The 17,426-nt window shown below is 40.2% G+C and overlaps 1 protein-coding gene across 1 annotated transcript in view; it reads left to right on the top strand.

Annotated features, from left to right (window-relative positions):
• TMEM178A (transmembrane protein 178A) overlaps positions 1–13,936 on the top strand; it is a 274,821-nt gene extending 260,885 nt beyond the window's left edge. The window contains exons 3-4 of the mRNA XM_077282917.1: positions 8,274–8,411; positions 12,993–13,936. Of these exons, the coding sequence (XP_077139032.1) occupies positions 8,274–8,411; positions 12,993–13,234 (380 nt within the window). The 3' untranslated portion in view covers positions 13,235–13,936. The remainder of the gene's footprint in view (positions 1–8,273; positions 8,412–12,992) is intronic.
• The last annotated feature ends 3,490 nt before the right edge of the window (positions 13,937–17,426 follow it).

Raw genomic sequence — 17,426 nt, 5'->3', positions numbered from 1 at the left:
ATAATGTTGAGCTGCAAAAATAATAAAATCTGATTTTTTTTTCCACAAAAATGTTGTTTTAGCTCAAAATATTTTATTGCCACAAGGGTAAAAGGAGAAAATGGACCTCTAAAATTATTGAGCAACTTCTCCTGAATGTGCCAATACCTGATAAGTGGGGGCAAGATACTTTGGGGAGCACAGAAGGGCTCGGAAGGGAAGAAGCACCATTTCACTTTTTTAAATCAAAATTGGCTGGAATTGAAAGCAGACGCCATGTTGCATTTGGTGAGCCCCTGATGGACCTAAGCAATAGAATCTCCACACAAGTGACCCCATTTTGGAAACTAGACCCCTCAAGCAATCTACTAAGATGTGTGTTGCTCACCTTGAACCCTCAGATGCTTCACAGAATTATATAACGTTTAGCCGTGAAAATAAAAAATCTAATTTTTTCCACAAAAATATTCTTTTAGCATAATTTTTTAATTCATTTTAGCAATGGAAAAGGATAAAATGGTCTCGAAAAATTGTTGATAAATTTATCCTGAGTATGCCAATACCCCATATGTGGTGGAAAAACTACTGTTTAAGTGCACGGCAGGGCTCAGAAAGGAAGGAGCACCATTTGACTTTTTGAATGCAAAATTGGATTGAATCGTGAGTGGATGCCATGATGCGTTTGGAGAGCCCCTGCTATGCCTAAATAGTGGAAATCCCACACAAGTGACCCCATTTTGGAAACTAGACCCCTCAAGGAATTTATCTAGATGTGTGATGAGCATCTTGAACCACCAGGGACTTCACAGAAATTTATAACGTAGAGCCATGAAAATGTAAAATCACATTTTTACCACAAAAATGTTCTTTTAGCCCCCAATTTTTTATCTTAACAAGGGTACCAGGAGAAAATGGAACTCAAAATGTGGTGTTCAATTTCACATGAATATTCAGATATCCCATATGTGGGTGAAAACTACTGTTCGGGCGCATGGCAGAGCTCAGAAACGAAAAAGTGACTTCAGGAACGCTTTTTCTTAAGGAAATGGTCTGCAGGTGTGATGTCGTGTTTGGAGAACCCCTGATATGCCCAACAGTGGAAACCCTCCATAAGTGACCCCATTTTGGAAACTAGACCCCTCAAGGAATTTATCTAGATGTGTGGTGAGCACATTGAACCCACACAACATTTTACAACATTAATCTGTGAAAATAAAATAAAATAAAAATTCAAGCAAAAATGTCTTAGCCCCACATGTTTTCATTTTCACAAGGATAGGAGAAGAAAATGAGCCAGAAATTTGTTGTCAAATTTCTCCTGACTACACCAATACTCCATATCCCCATATGTGATCAAAAACTACTTTTTGAGGCACAGTGCAAACCTGAGAAGGGATGAAGGTGCTAAATTGGAGTTCAGATATTGCTGGAATAATTTGAGGGTGCCATGTTACATTGGCAGAGCCCCTGTACTGCCAGAACAGCAGAAATCTCCCAAAAGCAACCTCATTTTACAAACTACTCCCCTCAGTGAATTAATCTAGGCATACAGTAATCATATTGACACCACATGTGTCTCACAGAATTTTAGACCATTGGGCAGTAAAGAAAAAAAATTACATTTTTACCACTAAAATTTTGTTTTAGCCTCAGATTCTACATTTTCATAAGGGGAAATGGGTAAAAATGGCACCAAAATATGTACCAAAATTTCTTCTGAATGTAGTAATACCCCAAATGTGGCTGTACAGTACTGCTTACCATACGGTGAGACTCGAGAGGGACGGAGCGCTATTTGCCTCGCGGAGTGCAGATTTTCCAAGGATAATTTGCAGACTCCATATGCAGAGTTCCTAAGTCCTAGAAGAGCAGAATCTCCCCTCAAGTAACCCCATTTTGTAAATTATACCCCTTTTCAAATTTATTTACAGGTGTAGTGACTATTTTGACTGAGTGTTTTCTAGAAACAAGCTGCAGTGGATGTTGCTGAGTGAAAACTGCAAAGTGCCATTGTAGTGCCCAGTACATTGTAGTTTCCAGTACTTAGTAATGTCTACTACATTGTAGTGCCCAGCTCATGCTTCTTGATACAAGCATCCATAAATTAATCGGGCTCTCATCACAAGCACCGTGAGAGCAAGGGTTTCACCGAGGTCACCACAGTTCAGCCGGTTGGGAACGCAGCCTCAGTGTCATCACTGCTAGTCACTGACGCTGCGCTCACAGCAGTTCATTCCCCAGTGGTTCTCAGCCTTGACGGTCGCATCTTGGCACCGTCTAGGTTGAAAACTGTTTTTCCCCAGACATGGATTATGGCGTGGGATTGAATGACGGACAGGTATGGTATATTATTGTTTTATTATTTTTTGTTTATTACAGGAGAAAAAGGGCTTCGGAGGAATTAGGCAAGGTTGTAAGTATGGTTTAATTGAGATTATTAAAGGAGTCTGTCATTTTGTCAATTAAAGGACTTTATTCTTGGTGACTGTGTTTTCATACAATGTGACTATGGGGTTAGTAATGGGGACGTCTTATAGACGTCTCTCCATTACTAACCTCGGGGCTTGATATCACCGGACAATACAAAGGGGAAATCAACCCCCCCAACTATTACTCCACTTGACACCGCTACAGGGTAAGTAGGAAGAGCTGGGCAAAGCGTCAGAATTGGCGCATTTAATAGATGTGCCTCTTCTGGGCAGCTGCGGACTGCTATTTTTAGGCTGGGTTGGTTGTCAAAAATGGGGGGGACCCCACGCCGTTTTTTTTTAAATTATTTATTTAAATAATTAAAAAATACAGTGTGAGGACCCCTCTATTCTTGATAACTAGCCTTGCTGAAGCTGACAGCTGAGGGTTGGAGCTGTGTTTTGCCTGGTTGGTTAACAAAAATAAAGGGGAACCCATGGCGTTTTTTTTTATTATTATTTATTTACAGTACAGGAGCAGCTGAATACCCCCATTCACCGCTCCTGCTCTCACTGTTATTAGCGGCAGCAAGTTTCGGATAATGGGAGCAGTTGTCCCATCAGCTGAAACCAGTGACTGGAGGTAAACTTTATACCTCCGATTACAGCTGAGTGCTCATGCTGTCTTCTGACAGCGTGGGAACCGCGGCTCTCTGACCGACGGGGATGATTTCACCGCCGATCAGAAGCAGTGTTTGCCTTTACAGAGCAGCAAACACTGAATGTTCGGGCCCCCCATTCAAGTGAATAAGGTTCAGGTCCGGGTACTGTTCTTTTAGTAATTGTTCACCCGAACCCGCCTGACTCGAGCATCCAGGTGTCCACCCATATCTAATCAGAACAACTATGAGACCATGTTCACACTTTCAGTATTTTACATCTGCATTTGTAAGCCAAAACCGAGAGTGGGTGAAAAATGCAGTAGTGATGACATGTTTCTATTATACTTTTCCTCTGATTGTTCCACTCCTCATTTTGGCTTACAAATACTGAAGTAAAATACTGACCAAATACTGATTATGTGAATGTGACCTTAGACTACATTTGTCATTGCAGGTATTTGCTAATATTATCATTATTACACTTACTACATATTGGAGATGGGAATACCCCTTCAAGACAGGAGTCACACTAAACGTATGAAAAATCTGTCGGAGTCACCCGGCCGAGAGTCGCACGGCTGTAATGCAAGTGTCATGAGAGTATAATCCGATTTTTTTTTACACCTAGCATCCGATTTACATCCAAATGCAGTGTGATTGCTATCCGCTTGCAATGCGATTATAACATAAGCTTTTATGTAGAGCAATTATCTGTCATTTACACATCGTCTTCAAAGGAAATATTCGTCAAAACACACACACACACACACACACACACACACACACACACACACACACACACACACACACACACATATATATATATATACATACAGTGGAAAAAAAGTATTTAGTCAACCACCAATTGTCTCTTAAAAAGATGAGACAATTTGCAAAATAAATCTTGGCAAATCAGATAAGGTGATTTTCTGGATTTGCTTTCTCATTTTTACTCTCATAGTTGTTGTCTGCCTATGATGTCAATTACAGGTCTCACTCATCTTTTGTGGGAGAAATTACACAATTGGTGGCTGACTAAATACTTTTTTTTTCCCCACTGTATGATAGATAGATAGAATAAAAGCTGGCAATTCATGTGCTGCATGCAGAAAAATCACAGAATGACAGATTAGAATAGAATACACATAAACACATAGAATAGATAGATATATAGATGGCAGTGACATACAGTACAGACCAAAAGTTTGGACACACCTTCTCATTTAAAAATTTTTCTGTATTTTCATGACTATGAAAATTGTACATTCACATTGAAGGCATCAAAACTATGAATTAACACATGTGGAATTATATACTTATCAAAAACGTGTGAAACAACTGAAAATATGTCTTATATTCTAGGTTCTTCAAAGTAGCCACCTTTTGCTTTGATGACTGCTTTGCACACTCTTGGTGTTCTGTTGATGAGCTTCAAGAGGTAGTCACCTGGAATGGTTTTCACTTCACAGGTATGCCCTGTCAGGTTTAATAAGTGGGATTTCTTGCCTTATAAATGGCGTTGGGACCATCAGTTGTGTTGTACAGAAGTCTGGTGCATACACAGCTGATAGTCCTACTGATTAGACTGTTAGAGTTTGTATTATGGCAAGAAAAAAACAGATAAGTAAAGAAATACAAGTGGTTATCATTACTTTAAGAAATGAAGGTCAGTCAGTCCCAAAAATTGGGAAAACTTTGAAAGTGTCCCAAAGTGCAGTTGCAAAAACCATCAAGCGCTACAAAGAAACTGGCTCACATGAGGACCACCCCAGGAAAGGAAGACCAAGAGTCACCTCTGCTTCTGAGGATAAGTTTGTTCGAGCCACCAGCCTCAGAAATTGCAGGTTAACAGCAGCTCAGATTAGAGACCAGGTCAATGCCACACAGAGTTCTAACAGCAGACACAACTCTACAAGAACTGTTAAGAGGAGACTTTGTGCAGCAGGCCTTCATGGCAAAATAGCTGCTAGGAAACCACTGCTAAGGACAGGCAACAAGCAGAAGAAACTTGTTTGGGCTAAAGAACACAAGGAATGGACATTAGACCAGTGGAAATCTGTGCTTTGGTCTGATGAGTCCAAATTTGAGATCTTTGGTTCCAACCATTGTGTCTTTGTGCGATGCAGAAAAGGTGAACGGGTGGACTCTACATGCCTGGTTCCCACCGTGAAGCATGGAGGAGGTGTGATGCTGTGGGGGTGCTTTGCTGGTGACACTGTTGGGGATTTATTCAAAATTGAAGGCATATTGAACCAGCATGGCTACCACAGCATCTTGCAGCGGCATGCTATTCCATCCCGTTTACATTTAGTTGGACCGTCATTTATTTTTCAACAGGACAATGACCCCAAATACACCTCCAGGCTGTGTAATGGCTATTTGACCAAGAATGAGAGTGATGGGGTGCTACGCCAGATGACCTGGCCTTCACAGTCACCAGATCTGAACCCTTATCGAGATAGTTTGGGTGAGCTGGACCGCATAGTGAAGACAAATTGGCCAACAAGTGCTAAGCATCTCTGGGAACTCCTTCAAGATAGTTGGAAGACCATTTCCGGTGACTACCTCTTGAAGCTCATCAATAGAATGCCAAGAGTATGCAAAGCAGTCTTCAAAGCAAAAGGTGGCTACTTTGAAGAACCTAGAATATAAGACATATTTCCAGTTGTTTCACACTTTTTTGTTAAGTATATAATTCCACATGTGTTAATTCATAGTTTTGAATCCTTCAGTGTGAATTTACAATTTTTATAGTCATGAAAATACAGAAAAATCTTTAAATGAGAAGGTGTGTCGAAACTTTTGGTCTGTACTCTATATATATATATATATATATATATATATATATATATATATATATATATATATATATACTGTATATATATAAAGTTGGCAGTTCAGCAGCTGTGTAGAGTAATATCACAGCAGGAGCTGACAGGATAGAATAGATGGATTATACACAGTAGATATATAGATATCAGTGACATATACTATTAGTACAGTGTGTGTGCAGCTTACTGTACATGTATTTAACTAATAAAAGATTTTTCTGAAAAAAATGGTGTGTGCTCCCATGTAATTTTCATAACTATCAGAGGGAAAACCAATGGCTGGGTGCTGGTGTTTATAGCCTGGGAAGGGGGTAATTCCCAAGGAGCTTCCCAGGCTATTAATATCAGCTCACAACTGTGTACTTATCCTTTACTGGCTATTGAAATGGGAGACCCTAAAAAAAGTCCTAAGGTCCCCCTATAATTAATAACCAGCAAAGGCTATGCAGACAGCTGTGGGCTGATATTAATAACCCAGAAAGGGGCCATGGATACTGCCCCCCTAGGCTAAAAACATCAGCTCCCAGGCACCCCAGAAAAGGGTGCATCTCTAAGATGTGCCAATTCTGGCACTTAGCCTCACTCTTCACACTTGCACTGTAGCATTGGCAAGTGGGGTGATAGTTGGGGTGGTTGATGTCACCTTTGTATTGTCAGTGTTAGTGATGGAGAGGCATCAAAATTTGCCACCATGCTCGTGCTGACGTCAGAAAAGTAAAGTGAGTTCATTGGCTGTGAACTTGCATGACCTGTCTGATGGCACCACAAGCAGAAGAATTTTCTCACGCTCGCGGTGCATTCAGACAGGGAATAGGAGTTCCCAGGGAAACAATGAACACACACTGCTCAGTGTTTGTGCTGGATGAAATGCTGTAAGGTTACATCATTCAACCACGCAGCCTGCCATCTAGATGTAGCAGAGCTACACCTCTCGTGGTACAAATTGATTAGCAGCATCTCTGCGGAAGGGTGAGGAATATTGTTGTTTTTATTTTTAACTCTTTTGCAGATAACAAGGGCATTGGAGGAATGGACGAGGTCATAAGCATGGTTTAATTAAGATTTATTAAAGTAGTCTATGTCATTCTTTCAATTAAAGAACTTTAGTCTGGGTGTCTGTGTTTTCATACAATGTGACTATGGGGTTAGCAATAGGGGCATGTTATTGATGCCTCTCCATTACTAACCTCGGGACTTGATGTCACCTGACAATACAAACTCCCCAACTATCACCCCACTTGCCACGGCTACAGGACAAATGGGAAGAGCGAGGCTAAGTGCCCGAATTGGCGCATCTTAGAGATTGGCCTTTTCTGGGGCAGCTGAGAGCTGATGTTTTTAGCCTGGGGGGCAGTATCCATGGTCCCTTCCAAGGCTATTAATATCAGCCCGCAGCAGTCTGCATAGCCTTTGCTGGTTATTAATTAACTGCTCATAGCAGTTTGGAAATGACAACCACAGGGGTCTTCTGCAAACCACGAGTTGTCATGCCAACCCATCTGTGCCCTGCAGTCATGTGACAGGGGACTCCGATGGGAGGAGATAATGACGTGCAGCTGTCGGAGATAGACATTGGCATTTAACATGTTAACAGCCACTGGTGGATCGTAATTCCAACCCCGGCTGTTAGGGGCACATGATGGCTGATCAGATCAAAGAGGGGGAGGTGACCTATGATGTATCTATCGTAAAGGGGTTAAATAAAGCGGTCTTGTTTTTAAAACTTCCTGATATTTTCATTTCACTGAACTCTATATGTTTATGTGCAGATTATATGTGTCTTTGATATGTTTCCATCACAGAAACAAACTAACAATGCATGTGTGTTTTTACCTGCGAATTTTCTGCATCTAATGTAGGTCTGAGGGGAAAATATGCACATAAAACTCAGCGTACCCACAAGAGAAATGCTGTACATTTGAAACACGCACCACAGGTCATATTCCGTAGGGTAAATAGGAAGCACAGTGGGTAGCAGATTTCTAGGAATCCCATCATCTTTGCTAGAACTGTAAGATGCTGCATTTTTAACACAGGAAAAAACATGCAGCATCAAAAACATTATAAAAGCTCTTTGTGGGACCGTAGCTCAAGATATTCATGCTGAGTAATGCTGTATGGTTTAATTGATTTTATTGAAGTGAGAAATTATAATTGAAATAATTTAAAAGTTAATCAATCTTAGTGGAATAGTCGGTAAAATAAAAGGTATTCATAGTTTTCCTTAGGTGTTTGATGTTTTAATGTACAGAAGGGATTAAAGCACTTTGTTGGTATTTTTCATTTATGTTCTCAAATGAAATGTCTTAGGAATACTAAACTTTTGCCAACCTTTTACATTGCCGCTGAGGAAGAGAAGATAACTCACCTTTTTTATCTCTGTGCTTGGACAGATTTAAGAAGAATTACTGCTGGATTTTTGGGTATGGCCGCTGCTGTCCTCCTGTGTGGATGTATAGTAGCAGCAGTGAGTTTCTTTTGGGAAGAGAGCCTTACACAGCATGTGGCTGGACTACTTTTTCTCATGACAGGTAAAATATTCAGATAAAATTAAGTCAAATTCAATTGAATTCACTCTATGATGTAGCATTTCCCATATCTTATTTATTTTACTTACATAGCACAATTATATTGTACAGCACTTTGCAGACATGATGTTCACTGTCCCCAATGGGGATCACAATCTAAATGATCACTATCAATATGTCTTTGGCGTGTGGGAAGGAATCCAGTTTGCCAGTTTCTCCTGGATTTTCACTTAAAATGAGATGTTGAATTGTTTTTAATACGATACGATACAATACGATATGATACACTTTATTGATCCCGGGGGGAAATTACAGTATAGTATTACAGCAGCAATACAAACAGCAGTACATAAAATATTTGGACCCAAATCTTGCACAGGTATACCAACATTACATAACAAATAAATGTGGGTGGTTCAGGTATATAAATCACTGTTAACTGACATTAGTACACCAGCAATCAGTCATTATTGTCTACCACCCTTAGGAAATTATTATGCATCCCCATAGCAGTAGGTACAAACGATTCCCTGAATTTCTCATTCTTACACCTTAGTAGGATTAGATGGCTGCTGAATGTGCTCTTCTGCTTCAAGAACAGCTCGTATAGTGGGTGTGTATTATTGCTCATTATATCCCCACACTTCTTCTGAATTCTATCCTCCAATACCTCCTCAAAAGAGTCCAGATAGAGGCCAACAGCCACGCTTGCCTTCTTGATAAGTTTGTTGAGCTTATTATCATCAGCTACTCACACACTACTGCCCCAGCATATGATAGCAAAAGAGATGGCGCTTGCTACAGTGGACTGGTAGAACATTTCCAGCATTTTACTGCACACATTGAATGACCTGAGCTTCCAAAGAAAGTACAGTCTGCTCATTCCCTTCTTGTAAACCTTTTCTGTATGACACCTCCAATCGAGTTTACTGTGAAGGTGAGCACCCCAAATATTTGAAGCTCTCAACAATCTCAGCCTCCTGGCCAGCAATATTGATCGGTAAGTAATCCTCCTTTTTCTTTCTATAACTCACCACCAACTCCTTGGTTTTCTTTACATTTAGTTCTAGACAGTTAGTCCGGCACCAATCCACAAAGTCAGAAACCACCCTTCTATATTCCTCCTCCCCCCGGCCCCCCACAATGCCCCCTACAATCACTGATTCATCTGAGAATTTTTGGAGGTGACAAAAATCTGATTTATACTGAAAGTCAGCTGTATACAATGTGAAGAGGAAGGGTGACAGCACTGTACCCTGAGGGGCTCCAACACTGCTCCGTACACTGCCAGATACCACTTCCCCCATCCTTACAAACTGCGGCCTGTCCGTCAGTTAGTCGTTTATCCATTTCACCATCCCCTCATCTACCGCCATATCAGTCAACTTATTACGTAGTAAGGGCGGCTGTAAGGTATTAAAAGCACTTGAGAAGTCAAAAATTGTCAAAGAATGAATGTACTGTATGTAGCAGAGACACTACAGCATCATCCACCCCCAATCTCTGCTGGTACGCAAACTGCAGGGGGTCAGTAAAAGCCCTCACCCTCAGACCCAAGTAGGTGAGTATTATTCTCTCCAAGGACTTCATAGCATGTGATGTTAAGGCCACTGGACCATAGTCTTGTAGGGAAGTTGGAAAAGTGGTCTAGGAACCGGACCAGGCAGGTGGTCTTCCACAGTTCTGGTACACCCTGTGATTGAAGACTCCAGTTAAACAGGTGCTAGAAGACAGTACACAGTTGGTTTGCACACGCTCTGAGGACACATGGACTGAGGCCATCAGGCCCAGCTGCTTTGCCAATAACAAGTCTACTAAACTGTCTTCTCATGTCGCTTTGGGAGACAGTGAAAGCAGGCAGCTTATCCCCCAATGTCAATGCTGCCAATGTTTTCCCAGCTCCATCCCCCATTCCTGATGACGCTGTGCTTGTGTTGGTGAATCTGTTGAAAAAGTCATTCATTTCATCAGCCAAGGGCAAATCCACTTCCCCATGATCTGGCTTTGCCTTAAACCCAGTTAGCTGTTTCATGCCTGACAACACCTCCATGGAATTGTTGTGTGACAATTTATTTTCTAATTTAATTCAGAATGCCTCATGGTGTTAGAGCTAGCGGAACGCAATGAGTAAATAGATGAAGTTATTGATGCATTTGCAGCCCGGGGTCCACCGTGCAGGAGGAACCTGCTGCTAGTAAATGGCACTATATGGCGGTATACGCGAACTCTGTTACCTCACAGAGTCACTGAAATAGAAAAGAACTGTGTCCTGTTAAGCTCACAGGAGCACACAGATAACTGCTGAGCAGATAGCAGTCAGTGGTCTTGCAGACAGGAAAGCACACAACCAATTCCTCACCAGAGGAGCCGGTATTCTAGTGGCTTATTTCAGCCGGGCCCTGGATACATGCAACCAAACTCCTGACCGGAGGTGCTGGTATTCTAATGGTTTTTACAGCCGACCCTGAACACAGGCATACATGACCACACTGGCGCAAATCACATAACAAGGATTAACACTAGCGCATGGATGTGTGGTCATGCGAACCTTTAAGAGCTGCAGCAACTACAGGACCTTCCCAGAAGGACCAATGGGAGGCTGCCACAGAACTTGAGCAACTTCAGGACCTTCCTAGAGGACCAATGGGAGTTGCTGCAGTACCTGAGCATGTGACCCTTGATCTCCAATGAGAGATCTTACCCTGGGCATGCTCAGAAGGGGAAAAGTAGGACTTAAAAGATGTCTGCTCGTTGCTGACCAGTACTGGCTACAATGGCAGAAGCTGAAAAGGCAGCAGTAACCCTTTGCACAGTGTCAGACTGAGCGAGACACTGGGACCGACGCCTCCGCTGAACAGGCTCCACTGCAGCAGAAGAAGAATGGGAGACCGCAGCGGAGATGGCTCAAGATTCCCCATGTGCAGAGGTGGGAACTCGATCCCTAACACACTGGCATTCTTAATTTTCCCCTTTAAATCCCTTTGTAACAATTTCAGTTTCTTTGTATCCTTCATTTTAAATGCCAGTTTTTTCTTGTTTAGTAAGTGTTTCAATTCTTTTGTAATCCAAGGCATGTTATTTGCATAACATCGAATCTTTTTAGCTGATAAAACAGTGTCAGTACAAAAATTTATATAATCCGTTATTCGCCCGACAATATCATTTACATCATCATGCTCTCCCCTGTCGCATATCACCTCCCAGTCTGTGTGGTCAAAGCAGTCTTGTAGAGCCGCCTCCGCCGCTGGAGTCCACTTCCTAATTAGTTTTATTGTCACTGGTTGTTTACTGACAACAGGTTGGTATGATGGAGACAATAGTATGAGGTTGTGGTCTGATTTCCCCAGGGGGGGCAGTGCAGATGATGAATAGGCGTCTTTAACATTCGCATAGAGGAGATCTGGGATATAGTAAAAATGCACATACACACTAAAAAATACTCATCTTAACTCCCTGATGTAAGGTGGAACAGTCAAACTATCTAATGTCTTTGGGGGATTACTGACTCTTCTCCACTGCGCATGCACCGCCCTTCAAATGAAACAAACCTAAGCAATGACAGCAGAGGAGACAGGTCACTGAGAGAAGAGTGACCTGCTAATCAAAGGCCAACACTATAATGTTTTGTATTGACTCAAAGACTCGCAATGCCTAAGTCCTTTCCAATCTACCAGTCCCTTTGTATTACTACTTATATTGATGAAAAATATTTTACTACATGTTGTTGTTAAATGTAGCAATAAAAATCCTTTTATATTCATTATAGACAAACTTTCTGACTCCATCTTTTTCAGTTTTCATTAATAGTCATCGTGCCTGCGTGGTACACTGACGTCTCATAAACCGCCGTCCTTCGACGGTCTGCAGCCTATGAGATGGACAGCATAGCGTCAGCAGCTTTCGCTCCCACTTCTATCACGGGATAGAACTGTATGATTGTCATGTTCAATGTAGGGATCGCAGGAGAAACTGAGCACTTGGCAAGAAGTTTGGGAACAGAGACTCGGGTCTTTTAAGCTACCAACACCCCCTGATTCAAACCTAGAACTCTTAAAGTAGTGGTTCAGGGTCCAGGGGGTGCTTCACTGGACCTTGCTTGGATAATCAGTAAGGTGTATTGCCAAACCAAACTTTCCCTGCACTTCTGCCATAAAAAAACAACATTTTTTTTTCATTGCAGCATGCTTAAAACAGGCAGCAGTTTCAGACAATGAACAAGCATGATTAAACTTAATATTATATTTATGTTATTATAGGTATATGTATGAAATTCTAAATTATAATTATAATGTAATTTTAGTGACAGACTTTTTTTTATGTCTGTCCATCTGGTATCCAGATTGTTATCTTACATTATATTTTAATGCCATAGCATTATAACATATATGATAATATAATAAAATAACAGTTGTATTTGATCTCAAAGTTAGATTATATTTAAAATATTCATTTGTAATTTTAATAAGTTCTTCAAATTCAGTGTGTAAAAAATAAACGTTGGTTGAGTAAAGTTCTATATGAGCCTAAATAAACTTTTGAATTATTTTTTTACTAACTTCTTTTGTTTGTTTAATTTGTTTTTAGGAATCTTTTGTACAATTTCTTTGTGTACATATGCAGCAAGTGTCGCTTATGATCTAAACCGCCTGCCAAAATTTATTTATGGGCTTCCAACTGATGTGGAACATGGATACAGCTGGTCTTTGTTTTGTGCGTGGTGCAGCCTGGGCTTGATAGTAGCAGCTGGATGCCTCTGCACCGCCTACCCGTTTATCAGCAGGACCAAGATTTTGCATCTCAAGTTTGCCAGAGACACTTGCGTATGACTGTGAGATCTGCAATGTTTATGACTCTGTTTCAATCTACAAAACATTGTGTGCAATACCAGACTGGCTAAGCCTGATCTGCACGTATCTCTAGAATAACTGAATATCTTGTTTAAAGCACAAGTTCCAAATCCTTAAAAGATTACAAAAAAGGTAATGTCTTGTTATGTGAAATGCATATGTATGACGACCCAAGATACCTTCTATTGTTCTACTGTTGGATCTCGACCTTTGACCTGCTTGATCTCCTCTGCAGACCAAACACTGGAATGTCAAGCAATTAAGTTCATTTAAAATGTATTTAAAATACAGTTACATTTCTTGAAAAAAACACCAAAAGTTCAGAAATACATTGGAATCAAATCACATTCTTTAAGACTTAAATTAAGTTATGACATTGTATTAATTTTATGAATTGCTTAGGTTACAAATGTTTTATGTATGGTTCTGTTTTTTTTGTTTTGTTTTTCTTACTTTTTTCCTTGTCATTAATAAAAAGAGATGAAATCAGGCATATTGTTAAATCAAACCTCTAGCTCAAAATATATGCTGTTTATCACATTTGACAAATTTCACATTTGTTTTAGAACCATTTCAACGCATGTTCCAGTATTGTATTTCACCACAACATATTATTTTTTAAACTGTCAATCCTGTTGTGCCATAAAAAAAGTTAATTAGAAAATACCACGGGCTAAATTATTTAAGACTTGTGCATATTTTACATATTGCCTATTTTATCACTGTTTCCAACAGGGTAAGCTTAGAAGAAATAACAAACACATGACAAATATTAATTGTTGTGGTTCTGAGAATATGCAGTAAAGTTCCAAAACATGCAGCTTTTCTCTGCTGCATGTGATTAGATTTTTTTTTTTAAAGGGAATCAGTCTGCTGGTTTTTGCTATGGAATTGGAGAATAGAAAGATGTATGGGCAGAGAACCTGATTCCAGTGATGTATCACTTACTGGACTACTTGGTGCAGTTTTGATAGAATCCCTGTTTTATCTCTTGTAGACATAGCACAGCTCAGAATACTGAGCTGTGTATTAGCCCGCCAACACCTCTGACTGGCACCTTCCTGTGGCAGTTTGCTGACAATGCACAATATACAATCAGTGGTGGTGGCAGGATTACACAGATTACCTGGATTGGTTTGGAACACACACGTAGTCAGGCAGTAATAATCTTCTAATGATAAAACACTGAATGTATTGAAACTATAGCACACAGCCTAGTAAGTGACACATCCATGCAGTGAGTCTCTCTGCCCCTATATTATTATGCTCTCAGATTACATAGCAAAAACCTGTTGACAGATTCCCGTTAATCCCCATACACGTATATTGTACTGTAATTTGTTTATTTGTATGTAGTTTGCAACAAATCCACAATGTCTAAATATATTCTAATACTTCCAATTTGCAATTACCTGTCTAGACTAATCCAGTTTTTCCAGATAATGTGCCCATAGCAACATTTCTGCTAAAACACAAATCAATAGTTTAACTGCAAGACAGATGAATTTATCATATGGCAAGTGTGTGCTTTGTTTGAATACAATAAAGCACTACATGAAATAGGAACCTTTATGGATTTCAATCTATGAGACTGGCACAATGGACTTGCTGCATTATAAAAATGCACAGTAGTCTCACACAGTTAATACATTTCTTTATAAAAAAGACTTTTTAGTCACTTATTTTTGTCCAACTTAGTTGCATGTTCCTATTTTGCTTTCTTTTTCCATTCACATATAGATGTTCTTTTCTTCAGATTGGTAAGTTAAAAAAAAAATGTTTCTTGCTTTGGCCAAAAAACAAAACTAAAACCCAAAAGGTATGAACTGGGATATAAATTGGTGTGCATGCAGCATGTAAGCACATGTTCACACAAGCCATTAAACACAAAAACCAAGGACAGAAAAATAATGATAAAATATCCTGCAGTAAATAATTAGCATAGTGGATGAAAACAATATACGGTATTTAGTTAAGATGTTTTTTTTAAAAAAATGTGAAATTAGAGTTAGGACTGTCCCAATTACGGTTGCCGTGGCTTTCGCTTTTTTTTTTTTAAATAAAAACACATGTTAAATACCGTATATTATTTTCATGCACTATGCTATTTTTTATTTACTGCAGGGTATTTAATCATTGTTTCTGTCCTTGTTTTTTTTTCTTCAAAAAAACAAAATTGTAGCTACACCTTTTGCTCCTTTAATATCACTATGCCATGTAAAATACTTGTGTAAGGATGTGGACAAGAAGAGAGATTTCCAAAGTTTGAGGCCTAATGGAGTGTCTGCAAGCAAGCGCTGCCATTTAATAATTTAATATTGTAGGACGAGAGAAAGTAGCAAGAGCCACATAAGCAGGAACTTTAAGACAACATACACATGATTCCTGAGGGGAAGAGGTTGAAGGAGACACTAGGTCAGGTGGTAGGTGTGGCACAGTTAATAATTATAAAAGGCTTAGGAGGGCGGTGAAGAGAGAGTTGACACCTGGACCTACAGCATGACAGACATGCGAGGCTTCTGAATTGGCTTATGGCTGCCTTTATGAGAGACAAGACCCGAGTGAAGGAACCAAGAGTCCAGACCAGAGTGAAGGAACCGAGAGACCAGATCCGGGTGACCAAAACCGGAAATGAAAGACTGGAGCCTCGAAATTAGAAATGAGAGAATTTGATCGGAAAACAATCACCAAATATAAATTCGTCATGAACATGGCACATTTGGATTCGTGATCGGGAACCCGAGCAAAATGTTATAAAATCGGTAACATTTGGTAAAAGTATGGGAAAATATTTGCATTGCCACAAAAATATTTTCAGCACTTTAGCAACGATAATGGTGGTGTTTTCAGACTGTTTGGCATGTGTTTGAGGGGAGGTAGTTTGCAGAGCTTAGCAGCGTGGCGTTCTTGGAAGCACAGCACAGCAGTCATCAGGGCACAGGAAACACCCACAATGTCCTGACACCACGGTCTGTGTCATTGGCTGCTGAAATCACATGTTGTTTTAGCGCCATTTGGACACCGATACAGCGCAGAGAGGCTGCTCCTGATGCTGCCACTGTTACTAGCAAGATTTCAGCTATTTAGTTAGGTGGTTGTATATCAGTCAGATAGTGTAGCTAGATAGTGTCCAGTGTGGCTGTAAAATTTACCTTCTGGAATTTTTTTTTGTAGCATTATTGATGTTCTCAGACAAAGCCAGCAGGGCTCATGTCCTACAAGTCTGTTGTGCACAGCTTCTATAGTGCTGCATGCAGGAGTATAGCATTCTAAATGAGATTTCAGTAGCTAAATGTGGAAAAGCCTGCTGTATCCCGCATTTTAGCTAGTAAGATAGGTGTTTGTATATCATTCAGATACTGTAGGTACTGTCCAGTGCAGCTGTTAAATTTACCTTTACTTTACCTTTACTTTTAAATTTTTTTTCTTTTTTTGGCTATACTGAGGTGCACAAACAAATCCAGCAGGGCATGTGTTGTCCACTGCTTCTATTGTGATCGATGCATGAATATAGCATTCTAATTCACATGCAGCTAGTGAAAAAATATTAAATAGCCTGCGGTATCCCACCTTGTAATTTAGTGCTGTGGTGAAATAAAACTGTCTGCAGACCTAAGGCACATTAAAAAAAAAGTTATAATTTTTTCCGTTGCTACATGTGAAATAGCCTGCTGTATCTTACTTAGTCGTTTTGTGGCGGTGATATGAACCTGTCTGCAGACCTAAGGCACAATAAAAAAAAATAATAATTTTTCAGTTGCAAAAAGTTAGACAACCCGCTGTATCACACTTTGTCATTTGTTTGGGTTGAAATTAAGCTGTAGAGGCCTGATTTAGAGTTCACAAACAAATTCTTCTGTTATTAACATCATACGGTAAGGGACCTGACTTGAGAAATAGTTGGCGCATCTAGTGTGTTATAGTGGCCTGATCCTTAGTTAAAAAAATTTTTTAAGACTATCATGATACAGCACGCCTAGGGTTGAGCGAAACGGGTCGATCATTTTCAAAAGTCGCCGACTTTTGGCTAAGTCGGCGTCTCATGAAACCCGATCCGACCCCTGTGCTTGTCGGCCATGCGGTACGCGACTTTCGCGCCAAAGTCGCGTTTCAATGACGCGAAAAGCGCCATTTCTCAGCCAATGAAGGTGAACGCAGAGTGTGGGCAGCG

The sequence above is a fragment of the Ranitomeya variabilis genome, chromosome 2 (genome assembly GCF_051348905.1).
Source record: "Ranitomeya variabilis isolate aRanVar5 chromosome 2, aRanVar5.hap1, whole genome shotgun sequence".
NCBI classification, from domain to species: Eukaryota; Metazoa; Chordata; class Amphibia; order Anura; family Dendrobatidae; genus Ranitomeya; species Ranitomeya variabilis.
Note: the sequence above shows the minus strand (reverse complement) of the source record. Positions and strands in the feature narration are given on the sequence as shown.